Raw genomic sequence first — 19,231 nt, forward strand, 5'->3', positions numbered from 1 at the left:
CATTCGTTTTCCGCGCTCGTCCTCGTTAATTTTACTCTTACTCAACGCTTTAATCGGCGCAGAGTAATGGAGCCAACCACAGGTTCGTGATTGATGGCCACCCCTACACACTCTCTCAACCTAGCCAAATCCCCCAGGAAATTGCGAAGTGCCAGATTGCTTAGTCGGCTCAAAAATACATGCTTAAAATGGAAATTACAGGCTGCGATCGATCACAGTTCACGAGAAGTATATTTACAAGTAGAAGAGTATCTAGTAGTTTTGTGAGCTGTCTGCAGGATGTCGCTGTTGGTTGCTGGCGCCATCTTGCCAGAAATTTGCAGATGACATAAACATTGGTGGTATTGTTGTCAGTGAGAACGATAGTCCTAGGCCAGATAAATGATATTTAACAATGAGTAAAATGGTAGAACTACGACAGGTCTAATGGCCAAACTATAGGGAGGATGGGTTGCACTGCACAGAAGGTACAGAGGAGTTTATTAGGACAGTGCCTGGAATGGAGCATTTCAGTTGCCTGAGGGATTAGACAGGCTAGGTCTTTTTTCCTTGAAGCAGAGTCACTGAAGGGAAAAATTGTCTTTTGTCCTACAAGATTCCCCAGGGAACAGATACTCTCACTGGTGTATTTTTTCTCTTAATATAATTGCAGAATATCTTAGGGTTCTCTTTTTCCTTACCTGCCATTGATATCTCTTGTGCCCTTTTTACCCTCCTGATCTCTCTCGTGTAGTCCTGCACCCTTTATTCTCAAGGGATTTGTTTGGTCCCAGCTGCATATGTCACATATGTCACCAGAGCCTCAATATCCCTCATCAGCTCAGATTTTTTCCTAATCCTGCCAGCTTTGCTCTTCACATTAACAGGAACAGGCTAGCCTGAATTTTCCGCACTAATGTCCTCCTACTTCCCAGATGTCCCATTACCTGATATTGGCCTTTTCTAATCAGGTTCCAGTTTAATGCCATCAAAATCAGCCTTCTCCCAGTTTTGCTCTATAAACTTAATTTACCAAATATTGGGAAAATAAGAATTGCTGCATCTTTGAGAACTAATTTGTACTGAAAAACGAGTTGCACTATAACTCTAATGAACTTTAAGATTTTTATCTATTTACTTCCACATAATGTTATGTATACTTTTCATTATATCCTCAAAAGTAAAATTTTGTCAACACTATTTCCCTTTTTACAACTCTGCCTAATCATGTTATAATTTTCTGGGTGTTCTGTTAGTTAGAAAATGATTTGCTTTAACCACTTGAAATCTTTGTTTTCTGTCCATGAACCAAAGGGAGCAGGTCATACCACATCTGTGGTCAGAGTTACAAGGGGCGTGTTTCAGGTTGATGACTTTTCATAGAACTGGAAAAAATTGGAGGTAAACACGGTTAAGATAGCGAAAGAGGAAGGAGATGAGAAAACAAAGGGGGGGGTCTCTGATAGACTGAAAGGCAAGAAAAACTAACTGGCACAAAGAGATTATTGTACAAGCTGAAAGCTGGTAATGGGATAAACGGGGAAAAAGATGAGACGAGGAGAATCAGAAACTGTAAAAATCTGAAAGGGAAAATGAAAATTTTGGGTAATCATCTCCCAGTCACTGTTTTAGAGTCATAGAGTCACAGAAAAGTACAGCACAGAAACAGGCCCTTCAACCTATCTAGTCTGTGCTGAACCATTTAAACTGCCTAATGCCATCAACCTGCCCTGGGGCCAGAGTACTCTATACCCTTACCATCCATGTACCTATCCAAACTTCCCTTAAACATTGAAATGCCACTTGTGCTGGCAGCTCGTTCTACATTCTCACCCTTTGAGTGAAGAAGTTTCCCCTCATGTTTCCCTTAAACTTTTCACCTTTCACCTTAACCCATGACCTCTGGCTGTACTCCCACCCAACCTCAGTGGAAAAATGCCTGTTTGCATTTACCCTAAATTAGACCACTCATAATTTTTTATACCTCCACCAGTCTCCATGCTTATCATCCTCCAACCCCACGCAGCTCATTTCTTCCTCTTTCCCTCGATCCACAAGCAGGACCGTTTGAGCAGACCTATTGTTTCAGTCTGTTCGTCCCATCAAACATTTTTTCTCTCTTCTATCTCTCCCCCTCCCCACACTTTCTACCTTTTCACTCCCTTCATCACAGTCAAGTCCCTTCTTCCTTATATTCAGGACATCTCTAACGCTCTCTGCTGCTTTGAAAGTTTCCATCTTCCTGCTCTCAACTGGCAGATTTTCATCACTAACATGCAAGTTCTCGATACCTTCATGCCACATCACTACAGCGTGAGAAATCTTTGCTCCCCTCCACCAGACACTCAACTGTCTGGCAGGACTTGATGTCACATTGAACTATTTCTCCTCCGACTCAACTCACTTTCGCCACACCAAAGACGTAGTTTCACTTCAGGCCTCTTTGCTTTTCCAGTATATTGATGCCATTTCCTGCACTAATACAGAACCTGAAAATGCTATACTTTTCCTGCCAATTTCAAGTCTACTATTACCTTTACATGTTAACTCTTTGACTCTTCCTTTCCCTTTCTGGAATTTTCTGGATCCCACAATAACTTGTCTTTCTGTATTTTATAATTTTTCCCAAGTGCAGGCGTTTCTTATAAGGCAATGCTAGAAGTGAAATGTTAACTCTATCTCTCACTACAAATACTGTCTGGTCTGTGATTCTTTCTGTCTCCAGCTTCTGAAGTCTTTTGGTTCTAGTAAATATCCATGCAGGCCAACACATTTCTGTAGTATGTAGCATTAGATTATTACTCAATTTTGTTGAAGTTTGGTACAGAAGCAATAGTATTTAGAATTAAAACATATGGATCATAAATGGTCAGAAAATATCAAGCTATGACCTTGACCATGCATGCCAGTTTCAGAACTGCCAGTTTTCCTTATCAATTGCTAACACTGTTTCAAACAGTCTAAGACTTCTGTGGAATCTATAATCTGTATAATTAGTAGATTTGTATTAACTTAAATGATATTAATTGGAGAACTAGGCATATTAATTCTCAGAAATCCATAAGGAGAGTACAGCAGTGAGGCAGCTAGATTGATAATAAGGAAAGTTCCATCAGGAAACAACAATCCATGTTATCTAGCAATAGTAATCAAATTCCACAATGATTAAATAGTCTACAATATTAGAAGTGTTTTCAGATTTGGGATGCCACCTGCATTAAGTTGCAATATAGATGACATGCTCCAAACAGCAAAAACAGCATGCAGAAAATATGAGCAATCTCCCAAATAATGGATCAGATCAAGGCTCTGCAGTCCTACTACCTGAGCAATGAATGGTGCAGGACAATGGAGCAGACATCTTAAAAGCTTCATAGCCCCAGTCGTTAACCTGGTCAATTATCCCCTCTACCTATTACCCCTGTCACTGTAAACACTTTAAACCACTTTTTAATAATGCTGCTTACATTGTAAATACAGGCTGGTATTTACGTAGTTATGCATATTTCATTACATATTCATACCTTAAACCCCTAACTTTATTTTTTGATATCATTCTTTATTTTTCATGTTTCTTTTTCATTGCATGTCATGGCCTGACCAACACACCACAGTGAATTCCTAATACATGTAAATGTATATGGCAGATAAGGTTGACCCTTGATCTTTCTTGAGCTAATGGGATGCAGTGGCTCCAATATATCCTCACTTTTATCAATTATCAATGACGGTAGGGCCCAGGAAATCACAGTAACAAAAGGAAAGACTAAAGCGCTTGCAAACATGTTCAACCGGAAGTGCTGAGTAGATGGTCCATCTTGACTTCCTTCTGAGACTCCTCCATTACAGAAGCTGGACTCAAGCCAATTTGATATATTCCATGTAATATCAAGAAATGGCAGAGTAAAGCCTGCAAGACTAACCATTTCAGACTTGCACTCCAAAACTAGCTAGACTTCCACCCAAGCTGTTCCAACAATCTGAAAATACTTAAAATTGCTCCTCCATATTGTGTTCACAAAAGCAGGACAAATCTGCCTGATTACCATATAATTTACTCTTAATCATATGAAAAATGATTATAGATGTTATCAATGGTGCTTTCAAGTGGCGGTTATTCATCAATAACTTTTTCATTAATGCCTTGATTTGTGTTTTGTGAGAACCACAACTACGAAACACAAAGTTGATGTCCAAATATACACCAAAAGAAACTAAATTGTAGAGATTAGGCCAGTTTGACTGTTCTCGTGGCATCAAGCCAACCAAGTAAAATTGGAGTCAGTGGGACTTAAAAAGGAAATACTCCAATGGATGACCTACTGGCTCTGAGATTGCATAGCTCTGTCTACCACATGCTACTTTAGCTGTTGGAATAAAGCAAGCGCTTCCGACTCAATTGCTTCATTTAGTACTAAAGTAACACTTGGACAACAATCAGGCATGGGCAAGTAACACTCATAGCACAAAATGGCAAGCAATGACCGCCTCCTGTTTCTGATATTCAATGGCATTACCAACTCTGAATCCCCCCCCCCAAAACAATACATCAATGTCCAGCCACATAAGTACCACAGTTTTTAGTGCAGATCAGATGTTATGGTAATTGATTCACCTACTGAGATCCCAATGCCTCTCTGCCAGCAACAAAGCATAACTTTGGAGTGATGCAATTGTCTCCACTTACAGCACCAACCTTTTGAATTAAGTTTAAAAACATTCAGGGCAAAATGGCTAGACAAATGCATAAATTATCCTAACCATTCATTTCCTCCACCATTGATACCCACCAGCAGCAGTATGTACAAAATGTAGTTAGTTGTCAGGCGACATTGACAGCAATTCTCAGACTTGTGACTCCTGCAGCCAATTGTGCATTGGAATACCAGTCATTCATTAACACTGCATTTAAATCTAAAAATCACATCATCAACAGTCCTTTTACAGTATTTGCACCAAAAGGTCTGCAACAGTTCAAGCAGTGGTTCATTATCTTCTTAAGGGCGATCAGGAGTGAGCAATAAATACCAGTTTTACCATGACACCCAGATCCTAACAATGTCTGGTGTTCTTCATATGGCCTCCAATACATTGGTGAGACCTGTTGTAAATTGGGGGACCACTTCATTGAGCACTTCCGCTCCATCTGCCAGAAGTGGAACTTCCCGGTGGCCAAACATTTTAATTCAATTCCCATTTCCATTCCAACATGTCGGACCATGGCCTCCTCTTGTGCCAAGATGAGGCCACCCTCAGGATGGAGGAGCAACACCTTATAGCCTCCATGAATGTAAATTTCTCCTTCTGGTAAAAAAACATTTCCCTTTCTCTCCTCTCTTCTAATCTCCATTCTGGCTTTTTCCCTGTTTTCAGCTACCTATCACCTCCCTCTGGGTCCACTATCATCTCCTATCACATTCCTTCTGCTCCAGCCCTTTATCTTTCCAACCCACCTGACTTTACCTATGACCTGCCAGCTATCATCCCTCCCCTCCCCCCACCTTTTTATTCTGGCGTCTTCCCCTTGCTTTCCAGTCCTGAAGAAAGGTCTCAGACTGAAATTTGCACAGATGCTGCCTGACCTGCTGAGTTCCTCCAGCATTTTGTGTGTGTTGCTTCAAATTAAAACAAACTTGGATGAATGTACAGAAGGCATGGTTGCCCAATTTGCTGAAGCCACAAAGAGAGACAGGAAAATATATTGGGAAGAGGACATGTGGCTTAAAAGAGATTATAGATAGGTTATATGACCAGGCAAAAGAAAAAAAAACTGGCAAATGGAATTTAATGTGAAATTACCCATCTTGGTAGCAGCAATAAAAAAGAATAAAGCCTAAATAGTGAATGATTGTAGAAGTCTGAAATAAGAGAGATCTGGGTGTTATTGGCTTAGATTTGTAAAACATCAGATACAGCAATTAAAGTTATTATTATGATTGAAAAACAAATATAAAAAGAGAAGTGATGCTTCAAATATGGCACGTATTATTGATACTGTTCATACAGATCAAATCATTACACAGTGCATCGGGGTGGAAAAAGGTAAAACAATAACAGTGATAAAGTACAAGATCATAACCAGGTACAACGGAAGGTCAAGAGTCCTCCTTGGCGTATAAGAGGTCCTGATTACAGTGGGATAAAAGCTGTCTTTGAGCCTGGTGAGAAATGCTTTCATGCTGTTGTATCTTGTCAGATGGGAGAGAAGAAAGGATGTCTGGTGTGGGTGGGGTCTTTGATTTACTGAAGCAGCCAGAAGTAGACAGAGCCTATAGCGGGGAATAAAGGGGAAGCTGATTCCCATGACATGCCCAGCTGCCAGACCAAACTGCAGTACTGTAACACTCTTGAATTAAGAAAATTGCTCTATGTATTGGAAGCAGTTCAGAGAAGGTTTACCAGGCTAAAATCTGGAATGTATGAGGTTTTTAATGAAGAAAGGCTAGGCTGCCTGCTTCTGTGGGAATTTAGAATAAAAGGGAACTTGATTTAAACATACAAGATCCTGAGATAGATCAACAGGATGGGCATGTCCTTTTTGTGGAAGAATCCAGTAATATGCAGGTGGTCACTTTAAAAATGCGATTCACTAATTTAGACTGGAGAGAGAGTTGTGGGTCTTTCTTTAATGGCTGATGGAAACAGTCATACTTTTAAAGGCAGAGATAGATAAACATGAAATACTGGGCAGCTTTCTCCTGCTCCTAATCAGCTATACATTCAGCTACCAAAATACATATAATCTTATCTATATGATAATGTTAATCAGTAGGCTCAAAGTCAAAGTCAATTTATTGTCAGATGCACGAGGACCTGCTTTGCGTAGGTGCAATGAAAAACGTATTTGCAGCAGCATCGTAGTTATTTAGCATAATATAAACAACATTCACAAGGGAAAAAATAGTAACTTAAACATACGCACAATTTTCATAAGGCTTGATGTTGCCTTCACAAAATTTCTCCCTCGTCATTACTGATAATGATTGTGATGGTTAACTTTCATCCCCACGCCAACCTCCAAACCACTATTAGGCTTGGGATTTGAGGAAGGCATGTAGGGATGCACATGAGGGGACGCAGATCCCCAGAGTTACACGGGGGGGGGGGATGGAGTCACGCGGATGAATCAAGGAGAGATGCTTAAGGTTTGCAACGAGGGACGGGAGAGGTAATGGGACAAGGGGAACGTCGACTGTACCTCTTCCTATAGATGCTGCCTGGCCTGCTGCGTTCACCAGCATTTTTTAATGTGTGTTGCTGGGACAAGAGGACCATGGAAGGATTATAATGGATGGGGGAGCGTGGAAAGGAGACAATGAAGGCTTGCGATGGGGGCCGCTCATCGCAAGCGAAGCCGAACATTATTGATGACGAAGGAATCGATACGGCGCCGGTGACCGGGGATGCAGCGGTGGGGGCGGGGGAGGGGGAATGGGGCGGGGCCTCGGTCACCTCCTCCCCCTCAGCCCACCCCCAACCCCCTACCCCCCCAAAACCAAACTCCCACCACTCGCGTCATCAGTCGGCTGGCGGGCGAGGGAGCGGACGAACGAACGGAGCGCGGAATCGCAATGGCGGCAAAGGCAGAAGGTGATAAATCGGCCGAATTTTATCGCAATGAGGTAAGGAGAGAGAGAGAGGGAAAAAACTCATTTTCTCATTAAGCGTGACAGAAAGTTCTGCAACCAGTGGGCTGATTGGTGGCGAAAGGCTGAAGGTTCAGCAATTCCACCTTCTTTCGCCCCCTCCCCTTACATCTCCCCCACCCCCCACTCCCCCTTACAGTTGGTGTGCTTCGGTTTGGTTTTTACGCCCGGCCACCGAGGGCGACGTACGTCCCTCTCCCCAATCCACTCCATCCTTGGGACTAGTCATCGCCGCCACACACAGTTGCCGCAATAATTAAAAATAACCCTTGAGCTGTAATTCACATCTTAGATCGTTGTGGTAGCCGGACCAAGTACAATGAGCTCTTCAACTCACTCGCTAATGTAGGTGCCGAGGAGAGTTCTAAGGACTCGAATGGTGCCCACCTCAGGGATGGAGACGGCACCGACCGCCTGCCGTTGCTTTTTGACGGTGAAGGTGATGTGAGGCGGAGGGCGGGGGTTGTGGATGCTGGCTGGAGTCGAACCGACCGGCGATTCGTGTTGCGGATGACTGCATTTGGACCTCACTTGTCCGCGTGCCGGCGCCTCGAAGCCTCCTGGTGGTTTGCTGGGGCATATTTTTCTGCAAGGTGTCAAAAAAAAATACTGGGTTTCTCTGTTTGTCTTTTGGCTGCAGGAATATCTTTTCTTTTTTAAAAAAAGATTACCAACAGCAGTAGGTTTCCATTTCCGTTTTATATTTACGGTTCATTTATTTTAGTAACTTAAATATTAAACTAACCCAATTAACAAGCGATTAACAAACAATAGCCCAGCTGCCTGTTTCCTCACCATAAGCCATTAAAATGCCGATTCAAAAAAAATAAAAATGAACTAAAATATTTATAAAAATACGAGAGCTCGTCTATTACAACCCAGTGCAGACTCACGCTTAGAGGATGCATTTTTGACAACCTCCGGAATTTAAATCGTCTCGCTGGTTTGTTTAAAATGGGATTTATTGTCATGAAAAGGCTGGTGCGTGTAATTTTTTATTTAAATTCTCTCTCAACAGGAACATATTGTAAGAATTTGACATCATGCGATTGAAATAAAATCATACATGTAAAATGGTGGTAAGATGTGGGTTCATAATCTCTTTCCCCCCCCACACACATCTCTTACCTTGGGGGAAGATGAAGTGCTTAAGGCTCTAAAGTATCTTAATGAGCAAATGCATTATATAATGTTAGTTACTTCGCTGGAGACAGAATAAGGCCGAGATGTTGTAAAGTGGGTCGGGGAAGTTGATTGGTTTAAGGGATGTTTGTACCTTCTGAGAAACTAAGCTATTTTCTCCATCAGTACAGATCATGTGATATCTCTAATTTCCCTTCCCACTTTTCAGTTTTGCCATTGCCAGGATTCAGTGCAGGCATTTGAGTAAAGGAAATTGGGATAATTGTAATCTCCGTTGTATGAGTGGAAGAGCAACTTCAACCAGGATGGTGTTGATTTTGGTCTTTCATTTGGGCTGTGGAGACCAGGCTATTCCCGGTTTTGTCATGGAACTGAATCCTGAGGGCTGCTGTGTACAGACTTACAGAAATGTGTTGAGGTCGAATGGACACAAATGTGTTGGGAACTGGGTAGTATCTTGATGCTGGTGGAGGAATGGGCAGAACTGAGAGTTTGCTGGAGGGTGACATTTAATTGTATGTCAGCGTTTGGGTAACAGGCCAGCAGGTTTGGAAATGTCAAATGTGGATGTCCTTCTGTCCGTGATGTTGGGTAGCGAAGTAAGTGGATGGTGTGACCAAAAGAGAGCAGACTTAAAGAAATAGTATAACACATTTTGGTAAAACAGTTCTCTACATGGTCTTTAGCCAGGCCTTTGACGTGATCCCACATGGGAGGTTGGTTAAGAAGGTTCAGTCACTTGGCATTCAGGTTGAGGTAGTAAATTGGATTAGCCATTGCCTTTGTAGGATAAGTTAGAGAGTGGTAGTAGTTGGTTGCCTCCCTGACTGGAGGCCTGTGATTGTTGATATGCCTCAGGGATCATTACTGGGTCTGTTGTTTGTCATCCAGATGATTGACATATATGATAATATAGTAAACTGGATCACCAGCAGGATCTGGATCAGCTGGGAAAATGGCAGATGGAATTTAATGCAGTCAAGTGTGAGGTGTTGTACTTTGGAAGGACAACCAGAGTGTACAGTCAAGGAATACTATGGCACTGAAGAGTGCAGTAGAACGGGGGCGGGGGGGGGTCTAGGAATCTGTATCCATATTTTCTTGAAAGTGGCATCACAAGTTGATAGGATTATGAAGAGAACTTTTGGCATATTGATCTTTGTAAATTAAAGTATTGAGTACAGGAGCTGGAATGTTGTGTTGAAGTTGTATAAAATGTTGGTGAGACTTAATTTGGAGGATTGTGCTGTTTGGGTCATCTGCCTACAGGATATATATCAATAAGATGGAAAGACACCAGAGGACACTTACAAGAATGTTACCAGGATTTGACACGGGTTATAGGGAGAGGTTGAATAGGTTAGGTGAAATGTTTAAGGAGAATATGAGGGAGGACTTCGTCACCCAGGGTGGTGTGGAATGAGCTGCCAGTGGAAGTGGTGGATATGGGTTCAATTTCAACATTTAAGAAAAATTTGATAGGAACATTGGATGGGAGGGGTATGGAGGTTGTGGTCCGGGTGCAGGTTTATGGAACTAGGCAGATTAATAGTTCGTCTTGGACTAGATAGGCTGAATGGCCTGCTGTGCTGAAGTGTTCTGAGACTCTAATTGGGTGATGAGAGAAAGTGAGCAGTTACGGTTGATAACCTTTCATTAGGCGTGCTGATAGAAAATGGGCAGGTTAATTTAGATTAGGGGTTCCCAACCTTTTTTTAATGCCATGGTCCAATATCATTAAGCAAGGGGTTGGGACCTCCTGATTTAGATTGAGCATTGGTAATTGTACTTCATTTGGTATCAGATATTTACGAATGTTTTAGGAGATGATACTCAGAAATTAATTGGTTAAGCTATAATGTAATTGGTGTAGCTGAAGTTGACTGATGGAAGTAATAGAGGCAGAATGGTCTACAGGTCAGGCTGACAGAATTAGAAGTAAACGGCCAGACTCTTAGGTTTGCTTTTGATTGGATTCACCCATTGACTCAACTCACCAGTATAATGATAGGGTTATTGGAGGGAGAAGCAGATCAGTGATCCAAAAGCTTTTAGGCTTACTGGAAAGTGACGTGGTGATTGTATTGAACAAGTGAGAGTAGAAGATCTCAATCACACAATACAGAAGCAACAATTGTTGAGGGAGCAGCATTGAAAAGAGTGGAAATGGATCAAATAAGAGTCTGATTGTACAGTGAGTAATTCGCATGTTGGTGTGAAACAAGGTCAGGTTGTACTGGAGAGGTAAAACAAAGAAGCTGGGAATGGAGTATAAAGTGGAATGTATCAGGATGTGGGAAGGTGTTTTCCAAGAATGTGGTATTGGTGGGTAGTATAACAATTTGGACCCAAATAAATTTGGAGAATGAAAATATAAAGAAAGAATGTATGCAAATTTACCACACAAGGGCAAACAGCAGGAACTATCCCAGAGCAAAGAAAAGCTTGATAATGTAATTAGAATTGTGCAAGAATTTTGGCATGAATGATATGTTGGAGAAGGAAAATTGATATGTTATTAAGGAGATTGCTGTATACTAGGAGTATGGGCCCTGGGGACAGATAGGCACACTCTTTAGAAATGAAGACTTGCTTACTGCCTGTTGTACCGTTAGCGTTTAGGGCAACAATGAAGGTCCTTCATCTCTGGCAGTGTTTGGGGCTTCCTTCATCATGTCAGTAGCTTTCTCTTGGTTTTCACTACTGTCAGTCATGCAAGTCCTGGGTGGAGACTCGGCAATACTGTCGCACTCACATTAGAGGATTCTTTCATTGCTGGTTCCGTAATAATTTTGTTTTACCTCTCTGGGTTGTTAGCCCTGAACTGAACTCCCGAATCCGAAGGACCGGTGGACCACTTAGTCTGGCCCCTACCCTTTGATCTATTTGGTAAGGGTGACCCTACCAAGAATCAAAGCATAAAGCCTCAACTCCAACCAACGTAGCTCTCCAGGTCAGTAAGGCATGCAAACCTCCAAGCCACAGCAGGAAAATATAGCTCCAGTTCAACAATGTTGTTTCTGGCAAATCGTGTGAGAAATTATCTGGATATGGAAGTGTGGTAAACTCAGATGAAGAAACACTTGGTATGTTTGCAGAAGAACACATAACAAGGGAAATTAGAATCGGAGGGAGTTGGGTAATTGGCCCATTACATCGAAGGAGGCAAAGAAGACTGATCCAGCCCAAAACCACCTCCCAGCTCTTGGTCCAGATCTTGTTGATTGATATGCTGTGCAATTTTGATCTCTGAAGGGATGTAGGTGCATTTGATCCATTCTCTACATTAAATGATAAGACGCTGTAGAAAGCCATTTAGCTTCTTGTGGCTGCTCCATCATTCATTTAGGTTGTGGCTGATCTTTTACTTCAGTGTCTGTTCTTTACAATAGCCATGTATCTTGACTGATTCTCTGAAAATCAGTCAATCTGTCTTGAAAATTTGATGGACAGCTTCCAGAGTCCTCTTCATTTGGATTTTTTTAAAACTGTTCACTATCCTATGGGTGAGGCAATTTCTTATTTCTTTCTGTTCTGAACAATTAAACCCTTATTTTGAAACTGTGAATCATGGATCTGAAGCCCTGGACAGGTAAAATGGCAATTCTGCCTCTGGAGTTTCAAGCCGTATATGAATTTTATATATTTCGTTGTGAACCCGTCTCATTCTTCTAAATTCAAGAGCAGACTTGTAAACTTAGGAATCATTCTGATGAGCCTGTGCTGCATTCACTCATAGGTAAGTACATGTTTCTTTAGGGATACTGGAAAAGTAAACAATATTCCAGATGCATTTTCATCGGAGCCCTATATAAGGCTTTCATGAATTCAAGTAAAGGTTAGCATCCTAAAAGCAAAACTTTTCAAACTCTCATCTTTCCATTTTCTACTAAAATGTACGCTTGCACATTCTTTCACATTGTATTCCATCTGCTATGTCTTTCTCCAAAGTTCAAGGTAAATTTATTATCACAGTACACATGTCAACATATACAACTCTGAGGATTCATTTTCTTGCAGGATACTCAATAAATCGATAATAGAATAATAACCATAATAGAATCAATGTAATTGTGTGTAGTCTGCAGAACGTCATCATGATTCACCAACACCATCTTGTCCATGTACTTAATGTGTGTTTCTCCTGAAGCTTGTGTAGCTCCACTTTAAAGCCCATTTTGATTTGGATCTCTTGATCCCCTTGCTAAATCTTTGCTGCTCCTGATTCTCCTTTTGAAGATAACCCATTTATTTTAATTCAATTTTCTGTCCCATTAGTCTCTTCTCTATTCATACCAGTGTGTTGTTTCTAACAATCTCTACTGTAGCTCCTAATGGAAAGTCTGAGAAATACTTAGGATACCACATTAATTAGTTTGCTCTTATTTATTTTTATAAGTTGCCATGTCAGACAAACATCAAATAGCAGATTGATTAAGTGATCTCCCTTTCATAGAAAGTAGAACAGTACAGCAAAGGAAAAGATCTCTGGCTGACATGTATGTGCTAAACATGATGCCAATTTAATCCTGTCTGCCTGCACATTATTTATGCACTTGGATAATACTCTTTAATCTAGGAGACATACTGATGAACCTCTACTGTACACTCCACATCCTCCTCCTAATGTTGAGACCAGAACTCTAAATATGCACAGTACTTCAAATGTGGCCTAACCAACATTTTATACAGCTTCAATGTGGCTTGCCAGTTTCTTTACTCACTGCCCTGATCCGTTAAAGCAAGTATGCCAAATGCTTTTATTACCACACAATCTACTTGTGTTGTTACATTCAGACTTGTTCCTCAAACTCCTTCTATCAGTGCTGCTAATTGTCCTGCCATTTGACCATATATGGTTCTGTTGCATTTGGTCCCTCAAAGTGCAACAAATCATATCTGTGGAATAAATTGGATCTGTTATTTCTGCCCAGATTTGCAACTGATCTATATCCTGCTGTATCCTTTAATAACTTCTCTCATTATCTACAACTCCACTAACGTGTAGTCTGCAAATTTTCTAAAAAGCCTACCTAAATCACAAACAACAGAGGTCGATAGACACTATCCTATTATCATTTTCTAAATTCCCCTTCCACCACATCTGTAATTAATAGATTTTAACATATTTTCTACTGCAGATGTCAAGCTAATTGATCTGTAGTTCATTTCTATATCCCTTCTTGCTTGGCCATATAATCTCATACAGTTTAATTTCCAATCAGCCTCTGTTTCAAAGGAATTAGCCTGCCTCATCAGTTTTCCATATCATCAGGATAGGAGAATCTTAGTTACTTTTTGTAAATCTTGTGACAGCCATAACTGGTGGTTTAGCACTATTATTTTTAACCTAACATAAATCATATAGTTTTATGATCTTCATTGTCTTAAACTGTACTTCAGCCATAATAATAAAAGGTATCCTGTATACTTAATAACTTATACAAATTTTGTCACATAGTAAAATACAAAGAGAGAGATGTACTATTTATTAGCCACTTATTGATTTACAGAATCATAGCCCTCTTCTTTAGCAAATTCCAAAATTCACTTGGCCCTGGATAAACAAGTCTCTTCTTTTCTATCCTGAAAGGCTGATCTTTTATTTGAAGCTTCCATTCAAGACACCCCGGTCAGGGAATCATCATCTTCACAGCTGCTTAGCTGGCCATGTAAGAATTTTGTACATTTCAGTGATGTTACCTCTTGGTTCTTGTCAACTCAAAAGCAATGTAAGAAAAAATCCTGTCAGTACCCTCCCCATTTCCTCTTAGCCTTGCAAATGTTTTCCTTTCAGAGACTTATCGAGCTTTTTTGAATGCTGCAATTGAATTTGCCTTCATTGCTACCCCTGTCAATGTATTCCAGACTCCATCACTCATTGTCTAAAACAAAAACTGTCTAGTTCTTTGCTAGTTCCTCGCTGTTGACTCGATCTATATCCTTATTCACTTCAACCATCCTTTGGTGCCAAGAAGAAGTATCCTAGCTTACCACATAAATAAAAACACTCATCTGTTGAATCATACTGGTAAATCTGCACCCTTTCTAAAGCTATTACATCTTTCCTGCGGCGGAATCAGTTTAGATTCAGGGTGCTACAGTAGTGTAGCGGTTAGCGCGATGCTATTACATCTCAGTGCCAGAGTTCAGTTTCAATTCAGTGTGTAAAAAGTTTGTACATCTTTCCTGTGAGCGTGTGTGTTTCCTTCAGGTGCCTCGGTTTCCACCACCATTACAACGAAATACTGGTTAGTAGGTTAATTGGTCATTGTAATTTGTCCTATGTTAAGGCTAGGGTTAAATGTTGCTGGACAATGTGGCTCATTGGGCCTGAAAGGCCTGTTCTGCATTGTATCTCTAAATAAGTATAAAGGTTAATCATTGCAGCCTGCCTTCTGCATCTTGTGTTTATAATCAAAGCTCAAGTTCCTGTACGGTTTTGCAAGCTGCCTTACTACCAATGAACTCTCAGCATACAGCCTATTTTTTATCTGTATCACCTTTAGAATGGTTTCTTATATAATACCTGTTCTTTTTCCTATCAAAATGTAACCCGCATTTCTCAGCATTAAATATTGTCTGCTGTCCACCCATTTTGAGTGTATTTCCTGTTCATAGTACATTACTTGTTATCTGCAGATTATGAAATTGTGCCATATATATCCATGTCCAAGGCATTAAGTATTGGTTCCAGTTGGTTCCATAACTGATCCCTGTACCTTGACCTGCAGTCCAAAAAAGTGTTTTCTGTTACATAGCCAATATTTTTTTAATCTACATGCTGCCTAAGCCCCTTTATATTTTATGGCTTTTAGTCTTGATTACAATCTGATATTACATTGCACCTTATATGGTACTTTGTCCACTGTGTATAGAACCAACTGTCTCAACCATGTTATTTCATCAAATTCTATCCTGTCAGGTTCCATTTGCCTTTGGCTAACATGCTGGCTTCCTTAAATAATCTGAAATGCTCATCCAGATAACAGCTAATTCAGTCGCCGTTGTTTCTCTAAGGTCGTATACTCCTGAAAACAAATTGTCTAATTGGCAGTTATTGGACTTATCTCTACATTCTTTGTTAAACAACCCTGAGATTAATTTTTTTTTGCGGCAATCACAGAAAGTACATGAAACACAATGGAATCAACAAAAGACTGCACCGGACAGGACGGACAAACAACCAATGAGTAAAAGACAACAAACTATGCAAATACAAGAAGGAGAGGTGAAAGAAATAATAATAAATAATAAATTTCGAGAACATGAGATGAAGAGTCCTTGAAAGTGAGTCCATAAGTTGTGGGAACAGTTTGGTGATGGGGCGAGTGAAATTGAGATAAGTTATCCCCTTTGGGCAAGAGGCTGATGGTCGAGCAGTAATAACTATTCCTGAACCTGGTGGTGTGAGTCCTGAGGCTCCTGTACCCTTCCTGATGGCAGCAATAAGAGAGCTTAGCCTAGATGGGGGTCCTGGATGATGCTGTTTTCCTGTGACAATGCTCCCTGGATGTGCTCAATGGCAAGGCGGGCTTTACCCATGATGGACTGGGCCATATCCATTACTTTTTGTAGGCATTTTTGTACAAAGGCATTGGTGTTTCCATACCAGGCTTTGATACAGTCAGCTAATGTGTTCACTGCCACGCCTCTATAGAAGTTTGTCAAAGTCTTAGCTATCATGCTGAATTTTTGCAAACTTCTAAGGAAGAAGAGGCACAAAGCACGTGCCGGACCCAAGACAGGTCTTCTGAAATGATAACACCGAGGAATTTAAACTTGCTGATCCTCTCCACCTATCATCCTCCAATGAGGACTGTCATGGACTTCTGCTCTCCTCCTCCTGAAGTTGCCAATCAGCTCCTTGGTCTTCATGATATTGAGTGAGAGGTTGTTGTTGTGGCTCAACTGGGCCACATTTTCAATCTATATGCTGATTTATCACCAACTTTAATCCAGCCAATCTCAGTAGTGTCATCAGCAAGCTTACATATGGCATTGGAGTTGTGCTTAGCCTCAGTCACAAGTATGAAGTGAATAGGGCAGGAGTTACGCACAGAGCTTTGTGGTACACCTCTGTGATGCAGACTGTGAAGCAGATCTTGCTAATCTGAACTGTTTTGGCTCTGCAACTGAGGAAATCCAGGATTTAGTCGCACAAGGAGGTATTGAAGCCTAGATCTTGAAGCTTATTGATTACTTTTATGTGGCTGATGGAATGGAATGCCAGGCTGTAGTCAGTGAAGAGCATCCTGCTGTATGCATCTTTGCTGTTCAGATATTCCAGTGTTGAGTGAAGAACCAATGAAATGGCATCTGCTGTTGACATATTGTTACAGTAGGCAAATTGGAGTGAATCCAAGTTGCTTTCTCAGGCAGGAGTATATATGTTTCATCACCAACCTCTCAAAGCACTTCATCACAGTGGATGTAAATGCTACTGGACGATAGGCATTGAGGCAGGTCACCACGTTCTTCTTGGCCTTGGAGCAGATGGGTACCTCCGACTGCCGAAGTAAGAGGTTAAAGACATCATTGAACACTCTAGTCAGTTGATTAGCACAGATCTTTAGTACTTGGCCAGGTACCCTCCCTGGGCTGAATGCTTTTCGTGGGTTCACCCTCCTGAAGGATGCTCTCACATTGGCCTCAGACTTTATTCATAGGGTCATCAAAGGCTATGGGAGTTCATAAAGCTGCCTCCATGTTTTGACAGTCGAAGTGAGCATAAAAGGCATTGAGCTCACCTGGGAGCAAAGTCTTGTTGTCACCTATGTCGCTTGTATTCACTTTGTATGACGTAATAACATTCAAGCCCTGTCATACTGTTGAGCATCCTTCAGTGATTCAAGTTTTGTCCAGAATTGTCACTTCACGCATGAGATGGCTTCCTGAAGATCGTACCTGGACCTCTTGTATTTAATTTGGTCTCCAGACCTAATTGCCACTGATCTGGCACTCAGCAGATTAGATCTCACGGTTCATCCAGGGCTTCTGATTAGAAAAGACTCTAAATGATCTTGTGGGATGTACTGGTCTACAACTGTTATTTATTCAGATCCTCTGAGTCCTTGAACATGGCCCAGTCTATCAACTCAAGACAATCCTGTAGCTGCTTCTCTGCCTCTTGCAACTCTCTGTTGTCCTTGTCTCTGGAGTCTTGCTCTTTAGCCTCCGCCTGAACGCAGGTAGGAGAAGGTGTACCGGGCGGGGGGTTTGGTTCGAGTGAAATAGAAGACACAAATTTATCGGAGTGTAATAGCAGTTGTTAATGTTGAAACCTCAGGTATTTGTTGTTGACAAATGGGCAAAGATTTCTTTGAACAGGGCTGATTGAAGTTCCGGACAATGATTTGAAAGGCGTCTGAGTAGGCTATTTCTTGTTTGCTGATTGCAGCACTCAATACTTCAAGTGCCTGCTTAACTTCGGCCTTTGGCGGTATTTAAACTGTGGTCGGGAGCACAGAGGAGAACTCCCTCGGTAAGTGGAATGGTTGACACTTAAGCATTAAATGTTCCAGGTCAGGGATCGGAGTGTGACAACACCACGGTATCTGAGTATCACTCAGGGTTGATCATGAAACATAGACCCCTACCTTTTGCCTTGTCCGAATCAGCAGTCCAGTCCATTCTGTGTATTGAGAATCCCTCAAGTCTTACCGACATATCTGGCATGTCTCTGTGAAACACAGAACAGAGCAATTCCTTGTTTCCCTCAGATATAACAATCTTGCCCTTAAGGTCTTCAATCTTGATCTCCAGTAACTGTACATTTGTTAACAAGATGCTGGGTAGAGGAAGCTTCATTCCCCGGCTTTTTAGTCTGGCTTGGAGTTCTCCCCTTCTTCTTGTCTTTCAGCCTTGGTGATGTATCTTCATCCACTTAAAGGTGCTGTACCTCTATGCTTGAGAGTTAAGTCCACTGAGTCCTTCAGAAGATTGTGAAATTGCTAGTTCATTAAGATGGTTCAAAAGCACATTAGTTAAAGGGAAATTACTGGCTGCAGATGGCAGTGAGAGTAATTCATATGAAATATATTTAGGAGTTTTGTAAGCTGGCTGCAACATGTCACCTCTTGTCTCATTTTTGTTAACAAGGTGACATCCATCATGCCTCAGCTTGATTCTGCTATTAGCCTTCCTCAAATGTTCTTCTCTGGATGGAATTTTATTTTCCACTGGTCGACTCACAGGGCTATTTAAATCGATAACATTGTGGTTTTCTTCCATGCTATCTGACATATTCTGAATTTGTGAATTTCTAATTATTGCGCCTACCTTGAGTGATGTGCTGCCTGCCAGAGTCGTCAATGGTTTCATGCATTTCACTTTCCCGTGTATTTCATTTGCTTTTACTTTTCTCATCATTTAACATCCCTTCCTGGTAACTTAAAAAAAAATCATGTGCAGAATTCCTTATCAATTTCCTAATGACTGACTTTTCCAAGTGACAACTAATT

General features: G+C 41.1%; 2 protein-coding genes across 8 annotated transcripts in view; one reads left to right on the forward strand and one right to left on the reverse strand.

The window, feature by feature from the left end:
• The window catches only part of LOC134342520 (uncharacterized), a 137,293-nt gene extending 122,939 nt beyond the window's left edge, over positions 1-14,354 (reverse strand). For 5 of the 6 annotated variants that reach the window (XR_010017038.1, XM_063040766.1, XM_063040764.1 and 2 more), the window contains exon 1: positions 7,963-14,354. Coding sequence is in view for 4 of the 6 variants with exons in the window: in XM_063040766.1 (XP_062896836.1) it covers position 7,963 (1 nt within the window). In the remaining 2 variants the exon portion in view is untranslated. The remainder of the gene's footprint in view (positions 1-7,962) is intronic. The other variant, XM_063040767.1, reaches the window with a different exon arrangement.
• The window catches only part of slc22a16 (solute carrier family 22 member 16), a 115,429-nt gene continuing 103,671 nt past the window's right edge, over positions 7,474-19,231 (forward strand). Inside the window, exon 1 of one of the 2 annotated variants that reach the window (XM_063040757.1) lies at positions 7,474-7,601. In XM_063040757.1, the coding sequence (XP_062896827.1) occupies positions 7,551-7,601 (51 nt within the window). In that variant the 5' untranslated portion in view covers positions 7,474-7,550. The remainder of the gene's footprint in view (positions 7,602-19,231) is intronic. The other variant, XM_063040760.1, reaches the window with a different exon arrangement.

This window comes from Mobula hypostoma, chromosome 2, assembly GCF_963921235.1.
Source record: "Mobula hypostoma chromosome 2, sMobHyp1.1, whole genome shotgun sequence".
Taxonomy (NCBI): domain Eukaryota; kingdom Metazoa; phylum Chordata; class Chondrichthyes; order Myliobatiformes; family Myliobatidae; genus Mobula; species Mobula hypostoma.